The sequence below is a fragment of the Colletotrichum orchidophilum genome (genome assembly GCF_001831195.1).
Source record: "Colletotrichum orchidophilum strain IMI 309357 chromosome Unknown Scaffold_91.1, whole genome shotgun sequence".
Lineage (NCBI taxonomy): Eukaryota > Fungi > Ascomycota > Sordariomycetes > Glomerellales > Glomerellaceae > Colletotrichum > Colletotrichum orchidophilum.
This window is the reverse complement of record NW_019173047.1, coordinates 70,533-83,135: the sequence shown is the minus strand read 5'-3', so window position 1 is coordinate 83,135 and position 12,603 is coordinate 70,533. Positions and strand designations below refer to the sequence as shown.

At 51.4% G+C, this 12,603-nt stretch overlaps 6 protein-coding genes across 6 annotated transcripts; 2 read left to right on the top strand and 4 right to left on the bottom strand.

Moving 5' to 3' along the window:
- Window positions 1–108: 108 nt before the first annotated feature.
- Window positions 109–1,095, top strand: CORC01_09800 (exonuclease; the record flags this gene model as incomplete). Its single annotated transcript, XM_022621429.1, has 1 exon — window positions 109–1,095. One exon carries the CDS (start codon window positions 109–111, stop codon window positions 1,093–1,095), a length of 987 nt encoding a protein of 328 aa, XP_022472043.1.
- A 246-nt stretch (window positions 1,096–1,341) lies between these two features.
- On the bottom strand, window positions 1,342–2,632 carry CORC01_09799 (oxysterol-binding protein; the record flags this gene model as incomplete). Its single annotated transcript, XM_022621428.1, has 2 exons — window positions 1,342–2,481; window positions 2,588–2,632. 2 exons carry the CDS (start codon window positions 2,630–2,632, stop codon window positions 1,342–1,344), a joined length of 1,185 nt encoding a protein of 394 aa, XP_022472042.1.
- Window positions 2,633–3,195: 563 nt separating this feature from the next.
- CORC01_09798 (uncharacterized protein) lies at window positions 3,196–3,483 on the top strand (the record flags this gene model as incomplete). Its single annotated transcript, XM_022621427.1, has 1 exon — window positions 3,196–3,483. A coding segment is annotated over one exon (288 nt), but the record flags the coding sequence as incomplete, so codon positions are not given.
- Window positions 3,484–3,738: 255 nt separating this feature from the next.
- Window positions 3,739–5,931, bottom strand: CORC01_09797 (serine carboxypeptidase; the record flags this gene model as incomplete). Its single annotated transcript, XM_022621426.1, has 6 exons — window positions 3,739–4,232; window positions 4,287–4,358; window positions 4,430–4,817; window positions 4,894–5,563; window positions 5,623–5,735; window positions 5,800–5,931. The coding sequence occupies 6 exons, from the start codon at window positions 5,929–5,931 to the stop codon at window positions 3,739–3,741; spliced, it is 1,869 nt and encodes a 622-aa protein (XP_022472040.1).
- Window positions 5,932–6,657: 726 nt separating this feature from the next.
- On the bottom strand, window positions 6,658–7,932 carry CORC01_09796 (uncharacterized protein; the record flags this gene model as incomplete). Its single annotated transcript, XM_022621425.1, has 4 exons — window positions 6,658–7,086; window positions 7,156–7,456; window positions 7,507–7,767; window positions 7,826–7,932. 4 exons carry the CDS (start codon window positions 7,930–7,932, stop codon window positions 6,658–6,660), a joined length of 1,098 nt encoding a protein of 365 aa, XP_022472039.1.
- Window positions 7,933–9,846: 1,914 nt separating this feature from the next.
- On the bottom strand, window positions 9,847–12,024 carry CORC01_09795 (major facilitator superfamily transporter; the record flags this gene model as incomplete). Its single annotated transcript, XM_022621424.1, has 6 exons — window positions 9,847–9,974; window positions 10,035–10,447; window positions 10,517–10,941; window positions 11,039–11,502; window positions 11,552–11,630; window positions 11,689–12,024. The coding sequence occupies 6 exons, from the start codon at window positions 12,022–12,024 to the stop codon at window positions 9,847–9,849; spliced, it is 1,845 nt and encodes a 614-aa protein (XP_022472038.1).
- Window positions 12,025–12,603: the final 579 nt, after the last annotated feature.

Below are 12,603 nucleotides of genomic sequence, written 5' to 3'. Positions count from 1 at the left end.
TGCCAGGACAAATTCAGTACCAAAGAGGGGCAGAAGCAACATAGGCGCACGAAACACCCGGATCCCGTTGTAAACCGACCGACCAGATTCACTGAACATGTCGTGCCAATGCACAATATATACCGGGGCAATATCTACTCGCCCGCAGTCGAACGAAGTGCTATTTGGAACCTCGTTTTGGATCTCTGTCACTCGGAGGAGAGACTCCGGAAGGAAGGATACACCCTGCCAGCCACAAGCACCAACGGGACACATTCCGCGTCCCACCCGGCAACGAGAATCAATCCACCATGTCCTGACAGGAACCCATCTGTGCCTAAATGCGCGGCACTTGTGATAGACTGCGAGATGGCCGGAACTGCTAATGGAGAGAATGAGCTCGTCCAGGTTACCATTCTCGACTTCCTGACAGGAAGAGCATTGCTGAGCCGCCCTGTCAACCCATCGAGACCCATCCTTGACTGGCGCGAAAATTTCACCGGTCTGAATGCTGCCAGCATGTCCGACGCCGTCGCGAGGAACGAAGCTCTAGACGGCTGGGAGGCCGCGCAAGCTGCTCTGTGGCGCTTCTGCGACAAAGAGACGATCATCATTGGGCAGTCGCTTCAGAAGGACCTCCAGGTCCTGCACACCTCCCATTCGAGAATCATCGACTCGGCCATCATCACTGCCGATGCCGTGCTGGGGAAGAAGTCAAAGATTAAGAAAAGGTGGGGCCTGGAGGCGCTCTGCAAGGAGCTCCTGGGCATCCAGATCCGTTCTCCGCTCGGGGCGGATGGCGGAGGCGGGGCTCACCATGATGCTTTGGAAGATGCTCTTGCGGCGAGAGAGGTTGTACTTTTTTGTGCACGGAAGCGAGGTCAGTTGGAGACTTGGGCTCGCAGGACTAATGTGTCTTTTTGGAGAGGAAATGGAGACAAGCGGAGCACGCCTCGAGCAGGGAGAGTACAATCTAGTAAACTTCCCAGACAACCCGCCGTCGTAAGAAGGGACGAGACTGAGGACGATTATGAGGACGAAGACGAAGAGCCGTTGAGATGGGAGGATGTGGTGGACTGGGATACCTGGCCGAAGTCGCCTCCAGACTCGGATTAGATATCTACATGTAGCAAGACTTTGGTAGTACGCATAGAGCTCCACGGCATGGTAGAGAATGAATGTATTCCTCGACATAAATACTGAGAATGCTCCTCCACATTTTTGGAATGGTAGACAGATTGGCAAGCTAATCCGGTGGTGATTGGCTTTGTGAACATAGTGACGACTACTCCTCAGCGCTGGCAAACAGGTACAAGACTTGGTCGTCATAATGCATGAAGTTTGAATCTTAACTAATAAACTTCAACCCAGTGGTGTTAACTCGCCCCTAAACGGACGCTGTAACGAATCTCTTTTTGAATCATCAATCTTCCAGACGCCTTTCGTATGCTTATCGTGCAACTCCCAATTAACGCCCTTTGCCAACCGGTGGAAAACGTCATGCTCCTCGCCCGGGATACTCTTGAAAAACAGTGGCTCCCACGCCTCGCCCTTCTTCTTCTCTTCCGCCCTCATGCGCCTCTGCGCCTCCTCAACCTGGCTTTTAGCGTTGACCGTCTCGCGGAAATCATTCTTGCCGAGCCCTTGGATAACGCCGTTCCACGCACGTCTCGATTCCCAGGGATCTTGGCTCTGGATCGGCTCCATCTCCATCGGTGCCGGTAAGTTCTCCAAGGCGTCCACCTCGTATCTTTCAATGATGTCTCCTGTCCTTCCGTCCTTGACGGTCCAGCCCTCGCTCCAGCAGCCTTGGAGCTCGTAGATTGTGTTCTTCTTGTCGTTCTTGTGGTACATTCGCGCCTCGAATGAGTTCTTTTTGCCTCGGAGGAATCCGCTTCCCGAGAACTTGATTTCTGAAATATAGCCCGTGTTGGAAACGATGTAGTATGTTCCCAACACCTCGGGGTAAAGACACGCATTCAAAAAGCCTCGGACCTTGACCTCTGGCAGCGGAATCAGATAATCCTCGTTGTACCTGTCAATGTGAAGGACCGCGTGCCCAATCTGCCGAATATTCACAGTACTCGAAAACGTCATCTCCACACGCGCGTACCCGTCCGCGCGGATCCCGTGCTCCTTGCTGCCCATGTGCATCGCCGTGATGGGCGGGTGATGGCTGACCTGCTCGGCCACGAGCTCCGTCCTGGCTTTGCGGTCCGAGTCCGTCCACGACGCCAGGAACAACTCGCCCAGGAAGGCGTTGAGGGGCTTCTTAATGCTGACGTTGGGGGCGCCGGCGACGTAGAATTGGCTCCGCATGGCGATGAGGATCATGCGTAGCACCTTTAAGCTGCGCTTCTCCGGGTCCGACTCCAGCGCGGGGGCGACGAAGACGCCGGGCCGCTGGCACCAGCAGTGGCCGACCTCGACCACTGACGATGGTGCCAGGAAGGAGGGTGGTGCAGTGACATTTGAGAGGTCTCCTTGGACGGAGGAGAGGAACTAGGGACCCCATTCTCATTAGCGGGTTTGTTTTTTTGGCTTGTTTGAATCGTGAGCTGGGCCCTTGCTAGGGCAACTAGCGTTTCTGGAATGCTGTGCTGTTTACCTTGACGAGATCGCTGATGCGTGATGAGAATGACTTCGTATCCATCGTGGCTCTATGGTGTTGTGGTATCCCTCTACGAATCGTCTCCTTGGGTTGTGTTGGTTTTTTTGATGGCTTAATGAGGTTGTTTTTGTTGTTGTCTATCGGATATCTAATGGCTGGAGGCCTTTGCAAATGGTTGAATGTCTCGGTTCTGTCAGGAGCAGTTGTTTCAGCGCAGTTTCAGTCGACGCCGGGTACGTCCAAAAGCTCCAGCTAATCAATGGAGTTGAGTAACAAAATAACAAAAGGCTGGATTAGATCAACATAGTGTAACAGGGGGAAGGAAACATATTCGACACGCCGACACGAGAGAGGGGTTGGGAACGCTGCTTCTTTTGAGATAACAAGCCCTCACCTCATCTTCAAACTAGCATGTGAAAGGGTCGTACTGTCGAAGTGTACATGTACATATCAAGACTCTAGAGATTCGAACCCAAACCCCCCGGTCTCACCGCTAACCCGTCACTCGCGCGTTGGCCGCCATGCAGACTGCATTCTCAAGACCAATCCAATCCCCCCTTCCGTCCGTCTGAAAAACCGCGGCCGCAGCTCCTCTCCAACTAAACCCCCTACTCAGCCCTCGCTCGGCGCTGCGCCTCCCGGGGGGCTCGTGCTGTCGTGCCGCCGGCGCAACAAGGTCCCGCCAGGGCCATCCACGTCTTCGGATCGGACGAAATGGCGGCCAGCTGGCGGATCGTCTGTCTCGCCGAGTGTGCTTTTTCAGACGATTAAAGTTTGCTCGCTGCCACTGTCTCTCCGGAACACACACACACACACCTACGCGGCACGTCACGCACACTGACCCTGGCAACGCTGAAAAGCGCGCAAAGATGAGGAGAACCTTAGTTTATTGAAGCTCAAATCGATGGAAGCTAAAACCCATGGGACCGCAACCATAACACAGTAGACACCGGCGCTAGGGCGTAGGGCAGATACCGGCGCTGCGTGTTTCCTGACGAGTCGCCCTCGTACGTCCAATCAATGAAACACACTTGTCCCGGCCGTCTTGACTTGTTTGCCCCGAATTGTTGAGCCTGCGGCCTGCCTCAAACCATCCATTGCGCTAACTTAGTACTACGTAGTCAAACTTACCCTTTTCCCACACCATCTCACAGTTCTTCGGAGATCTGCTGTTTCTGGTCTTCATCTCCAGCAACGCCAATAACGTAGTAATCCCTCACCAAAGCACTCCCGTCCTCTACCGTCTTCCACACCTCGGGAGGGCACGATTCGGGCTTGAGCACATAGCAAATCGGATCCGGCTCCTGAGGCGGGATGTTCTTGATGTGCCACGTGTCCTTGACGCCGATCGTCGACAGCTCGTCGGTGACGGGGACTAGCCCCGTGGCGATGTCCCGGTTGAACGTCGCCCGCATAAAGATCTCGTACGCCGTCACTGGCTGGTAGGACGGCACCTCATGGCCGGCTTGATAGACGCGCGAGAAGCTGTAGTTGCCAAACTGGCGCGTCATACCCGTCACGCCGTCGGGCGTGATGAGCGGGGCGTAGCCTGCGCTCGCAAAGTTTGTCGATCGGTTGTATGGGATCGCAAGGCTTGCTTTTTCGCCGCCGACCCAGTTGCAGGCGTAATCGCGATCTCCATCTATACACATGTTAGGCACGCAACGTTCAAAAGATGCGACAGATTGAGACTCACACATCATGTGAACTTTGACTCCGCTATCGAGGAGGTACCCGATTGACTCTCTAAATCCGCCCAGGAGAAGATCTATAGCAGTCACTCAGTATAACGTTCATCCGAAAGCGCACAGCACCCCCGGGGAGATGGAACCATCTTACCGAAAGTATGGCCAAAGCCCTCGCTAACCGCCCCGGACGATTCCGAGTAGTTGACGGGCACGCCAAGAGAGGACAAGACTTCGCCTTGGGTGAGATATCCGTACAGGTGCGGGGCCGGGAATGGGTCGTGTTTGGCGTGTCCAATGTCGTACCATCCCCTCCCGTTGGGAACGGTTTGGTACAGCGACACAGCATTGAAGCCGCACTCGACGAGGAAGTCGCCGCAGATTTCAGTGTAGTTCTTCTTGACGCCGTTTGCGATCAGCGGTCCATGCTCTTTTAGAGCCTCCTGGCAGTCGAGGATTCGGTCTTTGCAGCCGTCTGGCCGGGTCCAGTTGTATATCGACTCTTCGTAGATGGACTCGTTAAACACTTGGATTCCATAAGTCTGAGTAGACTATCAGCATTGTTCTTTCAAACCCCGCAGACCATCACACCCTTGTCAGATTGGAGGGACTACTCACGTTGTTGTATGCGAATGTGATCCAAGCCTCGCCTTGAATCGACAAGTCAATAAGACCGTTGACGATTCCAAGCGTGTCAAGATGAATGTACTGCGCATTCTTCTCGGGGGAAGAGCCATTCTGGATCAACTCGTTCTGCGTTTGAAAGTGGTGAAAGATACCGGGCGCGTAGTGACCTCCGTACGACTCCGCCCACAAGCTGACCCGGTCGTCGACGGGCTTGTAACCGGGGAACTCAAAGAACCAAGTCTGCGCAAAGTGCCACAGGGCGTGCGCAGCATGCGCCGTGGTATTCGACGTGTGCGTCAGCTTCTGGCTGGATGCCGTGCCGTACCTGTAGGTGTAGTTGCTCTCGGGGACGCCGTCGCTGAAGTCGGCGGGGAACATTCTCAACGACCCCAATTCGGGGCCATCGACGGCGTGGATGGTGATGTTTGTTGGTATATCGTAGGAGAAGCCGACCTGGGTCGGTTGGTCGATGTAGAGGAGATTGACTTCGTTGTTCCAGCTCCAAGGGTTCAGGCGGGTCGTCTTGGAGTCCTCGTTGACGAAACAGGGGCCATTCTCTTCGAGGAGGCCCATGATGGAAGAGCCGCCCGGTCCGCCGTTGAGCCAGATCGCCAAGGGGGCATTTTCGGGGGCTTTGCGCGCTTCGAAGAACCAGAAGAATCTGTAATGATCAATGTGAGTCCGGAATGATAGCGTGGGGCTTGGGTGAGGGTTCCTTACGTATTAATTGGATAGTCTTGCGCTTCGCCGTCGACGTCATCCAGAGTTCCTGATGGCAGCTGCACGTATCCGGCGTACGACTTGACTCCTGGCGTGGTCTCACAGATACCGGGCTATCGGGTATCAGTCAATGATTCAATGATATATCAACGACCATGGAATTAAATGAGCGCTTACCTCTTTGTATGAGATGGTCACGTTTTCGTGAAATTTGGACTTGAGAACCTTGACTCCCTCGGGGATGGGCGGAAACTGCGCGGCCGCGAGACCGACGAGCCCGACAAGCGCCAACGAAGCCGGGGACAACATTTTCGTATACACTACTCACGAATTCAAGACACCAGACACCCCCATGCCAAGCTATGGGAAAGATTGGGGTATATTTATTGAAGAAGAGTCTGGCTATGGATACCATTGATAGCATCCTCATTCGCAATGATGTGACGCGTTGCACACGTCTTGAAGGATCGCGGAAAGGAGGGCAGAGTGGGGTTAGGAAATCCGATAAAGCTCTATCCAGAGGCCCTCATTCGATGATAATTTGGACCTTCCTATCTTGGCCTGCATGAAGGCCTGATCGCCTCGCGGCACGAAGCGGCACGGAGGAATTATCATCAAGCACCACAGAAATCCAGCTACATATGGTTACTGCTGACATTCCGAATAGGAGGATTACGGTGTTGATCCGAACTCTCCGATGAAGCATGTTGGTAATCTTTTTTGATTTCCGAGAACATAGCTCGAAATACGTTTCAAAAAGCCCTGGTTTATCCTGGTCATTGTTCTTAAGATCTGTTGATTTGGACCTGATTATGAAATTTCCGACACTGTTTGCTCAGCCGTACAAGCTTTTCCGATTAGGAGCCTGGAAGGTTTGCTTAGGCCCTTGTCAGGCTCGGGGAGATAGGCTTCAGGTCCAATCCGCTCATTACATGTACCGAGTACAGTACAGCCTTGAATCTCGAAGACCAGTAAAAGTCAACAACGTTGAATCATCAACGTCAATGTTCTTCACATTGGATCGGTAAGCTAGCCTCATGTCGACTCCCCGCCAATCCATCTCGTCCCCCACGTGCTCGCCGTCTGATTCTTCCCGCCAGAGCCACCAGCACTCTTCTGGATAAGAAATTCCTCGACCTTTTGGGCCAAAATCTCGTGAACATGGTACGTGACGTGACCAGAGTTGTACCAAAAGTACTCATGGATCGGCTGACACCCGTATGCGGCATAATTGGTGTCGATATCCAAAGCTTTGTAGCTGCGGCAGAACGACATAGTATTGGTAAACCCAAACGATGCCGCGTTATCAAAGACCTGTGTGAGCCAGCTGTACGTGTCAAATACCAACACGGTCGCATTGGGGTGCTTTTCCGAGAATGCCTTTGCCGTCTGGTTGACTACGCCGTTGAATGTCTTGATCATGTCTGTGCTTGGTAGACGTGCTGGGTTTAGTTGCGATGCGGGCTGTATTTATGGTCAGCAAGACTTTTCTAAATACTCGTCGAAGTGACGGTTGAGACGACGCCGACGCACGTTTTTGTCGAGTGGGGGTAAGTTCAAGAACAAGAAGTTGCGATGCCCGGCGGTGTAAACTGTCTCCAATGCTGCAAACTGCTCGGCGATAACTGCAGTGTACAATTCTTCCCAACTACCCAGCCCGTTGACGGGAAGGTGGAAGTCGGCCATGTCGTTGATATCATTGATACCAATCCAAGAGGCCACGAGCGACTTCGCAGTGTCCGCGTTGATGACCGACTTGCCGTAGGTGTCCCATTGGTCAATCTGTTTCTCATAGGAAATGGTATGGTCCCAATGCAATGGCACGCTACTCTGTCTTTAGCTTCATCATGTACAGATTGAGTCGATATTCGTAGTCGTTCTTACAAGGTCGTAGATATGTCAGCCCCGGCGTAGGCGAACCCCCAGAGTTGCTTCTCGCAGTCCCGAGGATAGCCCTCTTTGCAACCAGTCAGCTCTTGAACCCAGTTGGGGCCGCCGGCAGAAGACGTGTTCTGCCCTGGAACGATGCGATCGCCGAGAAGCTGCTCAGGCGTGAAGGAGATATTCAGCTGGGATCCAATAAAGCTGTACGCCCAGCGACCTTCGGTACCTTGGACGAAGATGTAGGAGTCACCAAATGTGAGTCTGTGGCCAAGACCGCGTGAGCCCTGTATATTCTTGACCTCAGATCTTCAAAACTCACACATATTCCGTGTTGTTCCAGCTGAACGGAGTTTCTGCTGCAACTGGAGAGGCAACTGCTGCCGCTGATGCCAACCCAAGCAAGCAAGCTCTGGCAAGAGCCATCATGGCTGCACTGCTCAACGACGTTGAGTCACTGATAGTTACTAGAAATCACCCAAAGCTCACTCAGATGCAGGACATATTTTATAGGACACTATCTTGACCCCAGGAGGCCAACTACACCCCTTCTGTCTTCCCCGCTTGCGGACGAGCCAAGCTTTGTGAAATGAGCTCTACAGAGATGAGATGCCACCCATGAAACCCGGGGTAATGGCGTAGACACCACCTAAAATCGCGGCTCACAGGGGACAACAGTCACTGCACAGCATGATCCCGGCACTGGGGAAATGATTAGGCGGACTTTTCCGTCTCCACCAGTGAGCATGGGTGAGCCTAGGGTCCGGTCGGGTGTTCGCTAAATTGATCGCCGAGTTAATTAAATTCCCGGATAACGTTTCTAGGGCAAGAATACCGGCTTTTGCCTGGGGGAAACGGGAACGGGATATTTCATTGGGGTTCATATATTCGCAAGAGTACATGAAGTCTGAGCATTTTCTAGCTTTGTTTTGAAGGAAAACTTAGACAGCTAGGATACCTATCTCTCTGTTGCCTTTACCAAACGTTATGCTCAAGAGCAAACGAGCGTCCACAGAGTGCGTGAGTCACAAAGCTGATGATCATCAAGCGGAGGATCAAGTGGAGGCATTCTTCCGCTTCCATGGGTTTGATAGTTCTCACACTTCGTGCTCAAATCATATGAAGTCGATCTGCATGCTTGAATGTGATACTCGAATGCTAAGAAACGTTACGAGTAGAGCACACAGCAATGGGTATATGAAGTGGGTAGAAAATGGCGTATAGTAACTCAATGTGAACGAAGAAATATGCCCAGTCTGTATACTGAGTGGGATTGAGGTCTATGTGAGAGAATACATGGTAGACAGCTTCGTCTGTGCTGGTATTAGGCAGGTTTCGTAACATATTTTCCCATCTTGGTTCATCCTGAGAACGACTTAGCACCAGAGAGGGTCACACAGTTACCCGGGAAATACACCACAAATTGGTCTCCTTTTCACTCTTACGGCTTCCTAAAATTACTTGTAGCCTTCAGCCACTAACACTCTAGCTTCCCACAATCAAAGTGATCACGTTGACCGAGTTTCCGTTCACGTTCTCACTGGAACATTGCAACATTAGTGGATGAAAAAAACTTCTCTTGAAAGCTTAGCAATGCCCATGGGATTACATGTGGACGCGGTTTAAACATCTCTCCCTCCTAGACTTGGAATTAGGGACTCAGATGTGGCCCTTAATCCATTTAGTAGTCAAAGGGGGCGAAAGAAGAAAGCTTCTTCCGGGCCCGGGATTCTGAAGAGAACTCTTTAAAACAAGTTATTAGCGGCAAATGTAAGCGTACATAGTAGCTTACTCCTTTTTTTCTTAATTATATTTCAACAACTAATTCCTACTATTACACTGTCTAACAAACTGAAGAAGTCAAATAAATATCCCCTAAGAGTCCGAATTAGTTATTTGCTCCCCTGGTACCTTAACTAAGGAGCTTCTTCGCTCTCGGATATTATGCTTCCGACGATTTTCAACAAAAATCTCACGTGTTGACTTCTCTAAACGACAGCCATCTCAGGTACGTGGTTAACAAGTACCTGTAATGAGCCAGGGCACAGCCCGCGTCCCAAAGTCAGCGCATGTCGACGTGGCACCCACGATCGCGATATGCTTACCCAGAGACACAAATTCTCTGAGTAAACCACAATTTTTAGATAAACTTCCGACAGAAATCTGGCCTGGTGTGTATCGTAATCACCCAGAAACAGGCAATTCCCACTCTGCTCTATGCATTTGACATGTTGCAGAAGCCCTCCATCTACCCCAAATGACTTCCAGAAAATGCATGGCACCTAATGGGGCACCTCGGCAACCATCACTGCTTCGACAGATTCATTATCGTCCAATAAAAAACTAGAGCCCCTTTGCGACTTTGTCGGATGTCTTCATACGCAATTTCTTGCCGAAAATGAAAAGAAGGGGAATGCCAGTAGATACAGCCAAGAGCATGATGGACAAGTACACTGTGAACTTCATAGGACCTATTCGTAAGCATCGTTAGTGTCTATGATCTTTTAAGCCCAAATCGCTTCTGTACTCACCGAGTTGTTGAAGCCAAGTCGTGACCTGCGTGTTGAGGGGGAACGAAATGAATACACGCAGAGTCGAGACGTTGACGAGAACAGGGCCGGCCCACTGGGGGTAACTCTCAATGACGAAATTCTGCACGATTGGCGCTGTGATCAAGGTAGATGTCATGAGTAGGAAGGTTCCAAGCAGCAAGACAGCGTAGTGAAGGTGGTTCTGGTCGGCATAGCCAAAGACGAGGGCGCCGGTGATGGCGAAGATTATGGGCAGGATGAGATTAGGGAGTTGATGCTCGGCCTCACGGCCACCCCTTCTCTTCGAGATCCAGAGGGACACGGCATCGGCGACTGGGCCGCCCACGACAAAGACGACCAGAGTTGATAGAATCTGTGGGATTTGGGAGAGACCGGTGAGTTCGAACGGAATTCTGTTGTTTGAAAAGGTTGGATCAGCACCGCGACGACAGTGGGTAATAGCTGAACAGGTGAAAACTTACCCAGCAGCTAGTAGAGCGAATGAGGTCGCCTGTCCTGTTGCACTCATGACCATTCCAAAGGCAACCTGCAATAAGGTGCACCACATCACAGCGGGGAACATCATGGTCTTCAAAGTGGCTATGATTTGAAGGCCGGCATCTTTCCAATGAGTTCCACTCTGAAGGAAACCAAGATCGTCCCATCGTGTACGCTCGCCGAACGTGGCATAATCCAGCTGAGTGCGGTTCTCGCCAGGGCCTATGGGCCAAAGCTGGTGTCCGGCAAGCTCTGCTTTGGATCTCTGCCTCAAGGTCTCGGGAACAAACAAGATCAGCATAATCCAGGTCAAGACGCCAACGGCGGACGTGATCCAGTAGATCCAGCGCCAGTCCCAATTGACTGCAATATACGGGCCGAGGATGCCGAAGAGAACGATCATGGGTCCCTGTACAATAGATACGTCAGTTACTTGCCGATGGTTGACGCCAGAATTTTACAATGTAGTTTCTGATGCAATGGCAACACAGTCTCAACCAGCTTACCTGACTAGCAATGATGGATGCCACAGCTTTGTTTCTCTTATGCAAAAACATCATGTCTTGGACAATCAAAGGAAGTAAGGCTTCAACGGCACCCGATCCCAGGCCATGGAAGACTCTGGCGGCAATGTGGCTGGTGAGTGACTTGCTGTATCCGGCCCAGAAACCCCCACCCCATGAGAACGCAGATGTGAGGATGAGAACAGGACGTCTTCCAATAGCGGCTGTTAGGGGAACCAGGAGATATGTTGCAACGCCGTTGCTGAGCATGGGAATTGTCGCCAAGAGAGATACGGACGTCAGAGACACTGGAGTCACACCGGGTGGAACGATGGCGAGGGGGTTCGGGTTTCCCTTGAGGTCGGCGTGCTTGAGAGTAGAAGCGGGATCGACTCCAGAATATTCGAGAATGAACACGGGCAGGAGCCCGGCGACGGCAATTTCAGCAGCGAGCGAGACGGAGCCAACTATGTATCATTAGAATGAGGATAGAGCTCGTCGAAAAAAAGGGCTTACAGAAGCATAAGGAAGCTACAGCCAGCCACTTGCGCCATTCAGGCAGATTGAGAGGATCTTTAGGGTCAGGAGTAGGAGTCTTGGGAGGCAAAATTAGTCTCACGGTATGATGATTCCATTGATGCTCCTCTACTCACAGGCACGAGCCGAATGTTGCCGTCCTTGTCGTAGATTTCGGTACTGCCAAGCACTTCCTCTTCGTGGACGGCGGCCATCTCCTGCTTCTCAGCCGTGATCGTATCAATCGAGTCGATCCTGGCGAGCCTGCGCTCATCCCCTTGCAAAGTCTGCATCAGATAGGGAGATGGTGCTGGCGCAAGCGCCTGCGAATGCCGAAAGTCCACGACGCTGAATGGGATGAACATCTGTGAGCTGCGCTTGGCGTACTTGTCGATCTTCGATTCGCGTCTACCGGAGTTGAAATTATTGAAATCGATTGGGACGATGAGTCCATTGCTTTTGTCGTCGGCCATGACTTGGAGTTTGGATTAAGGGAAGATTAAGAAGTTATTGTTGATAAGATATGTAGATGCTTGAAATAGCCGCCTGAAAGAAAAGGAAAAGGAAATGTTAATGATACAAACACAGATGATGTTCTCGCCCTGGTCAAACGGTGGAAAAAGGGATTAAAAGCGCGAGGAGTCAGGAGTAAAAAGAGATGAAAAGTTTGCTAGAAAGAGTCCGGACCAGCCGTTTCGTAGCTAAGATGTCCCAGTGTCAGTATTCTGTGCAGTCATTAACATCTACACCGGGATTTTGTCTTTATATGAAAGGAAGAAAATGGAGAGGGCTTCAAAATGACATTTGATCAGGGAAGGTGGGTGACTTCTAATTGTGATGTGTTTTAAGTGGAATTGGTTCAGATCATCGCCAAAGCGACCCACGTACATTCTTTTGTGTCTTATTAATCTCATTTAGAAATTTGTGGTATACATCCTATCATTTCATTATGGGAGCAAGGCGATATTTCCGTATGATTCGATCAGATCATTGTTGGCCAATTGTCACTGAGACCTCCAGAATCATGAAGCCGTCTTCCCGGTCAAACAGGA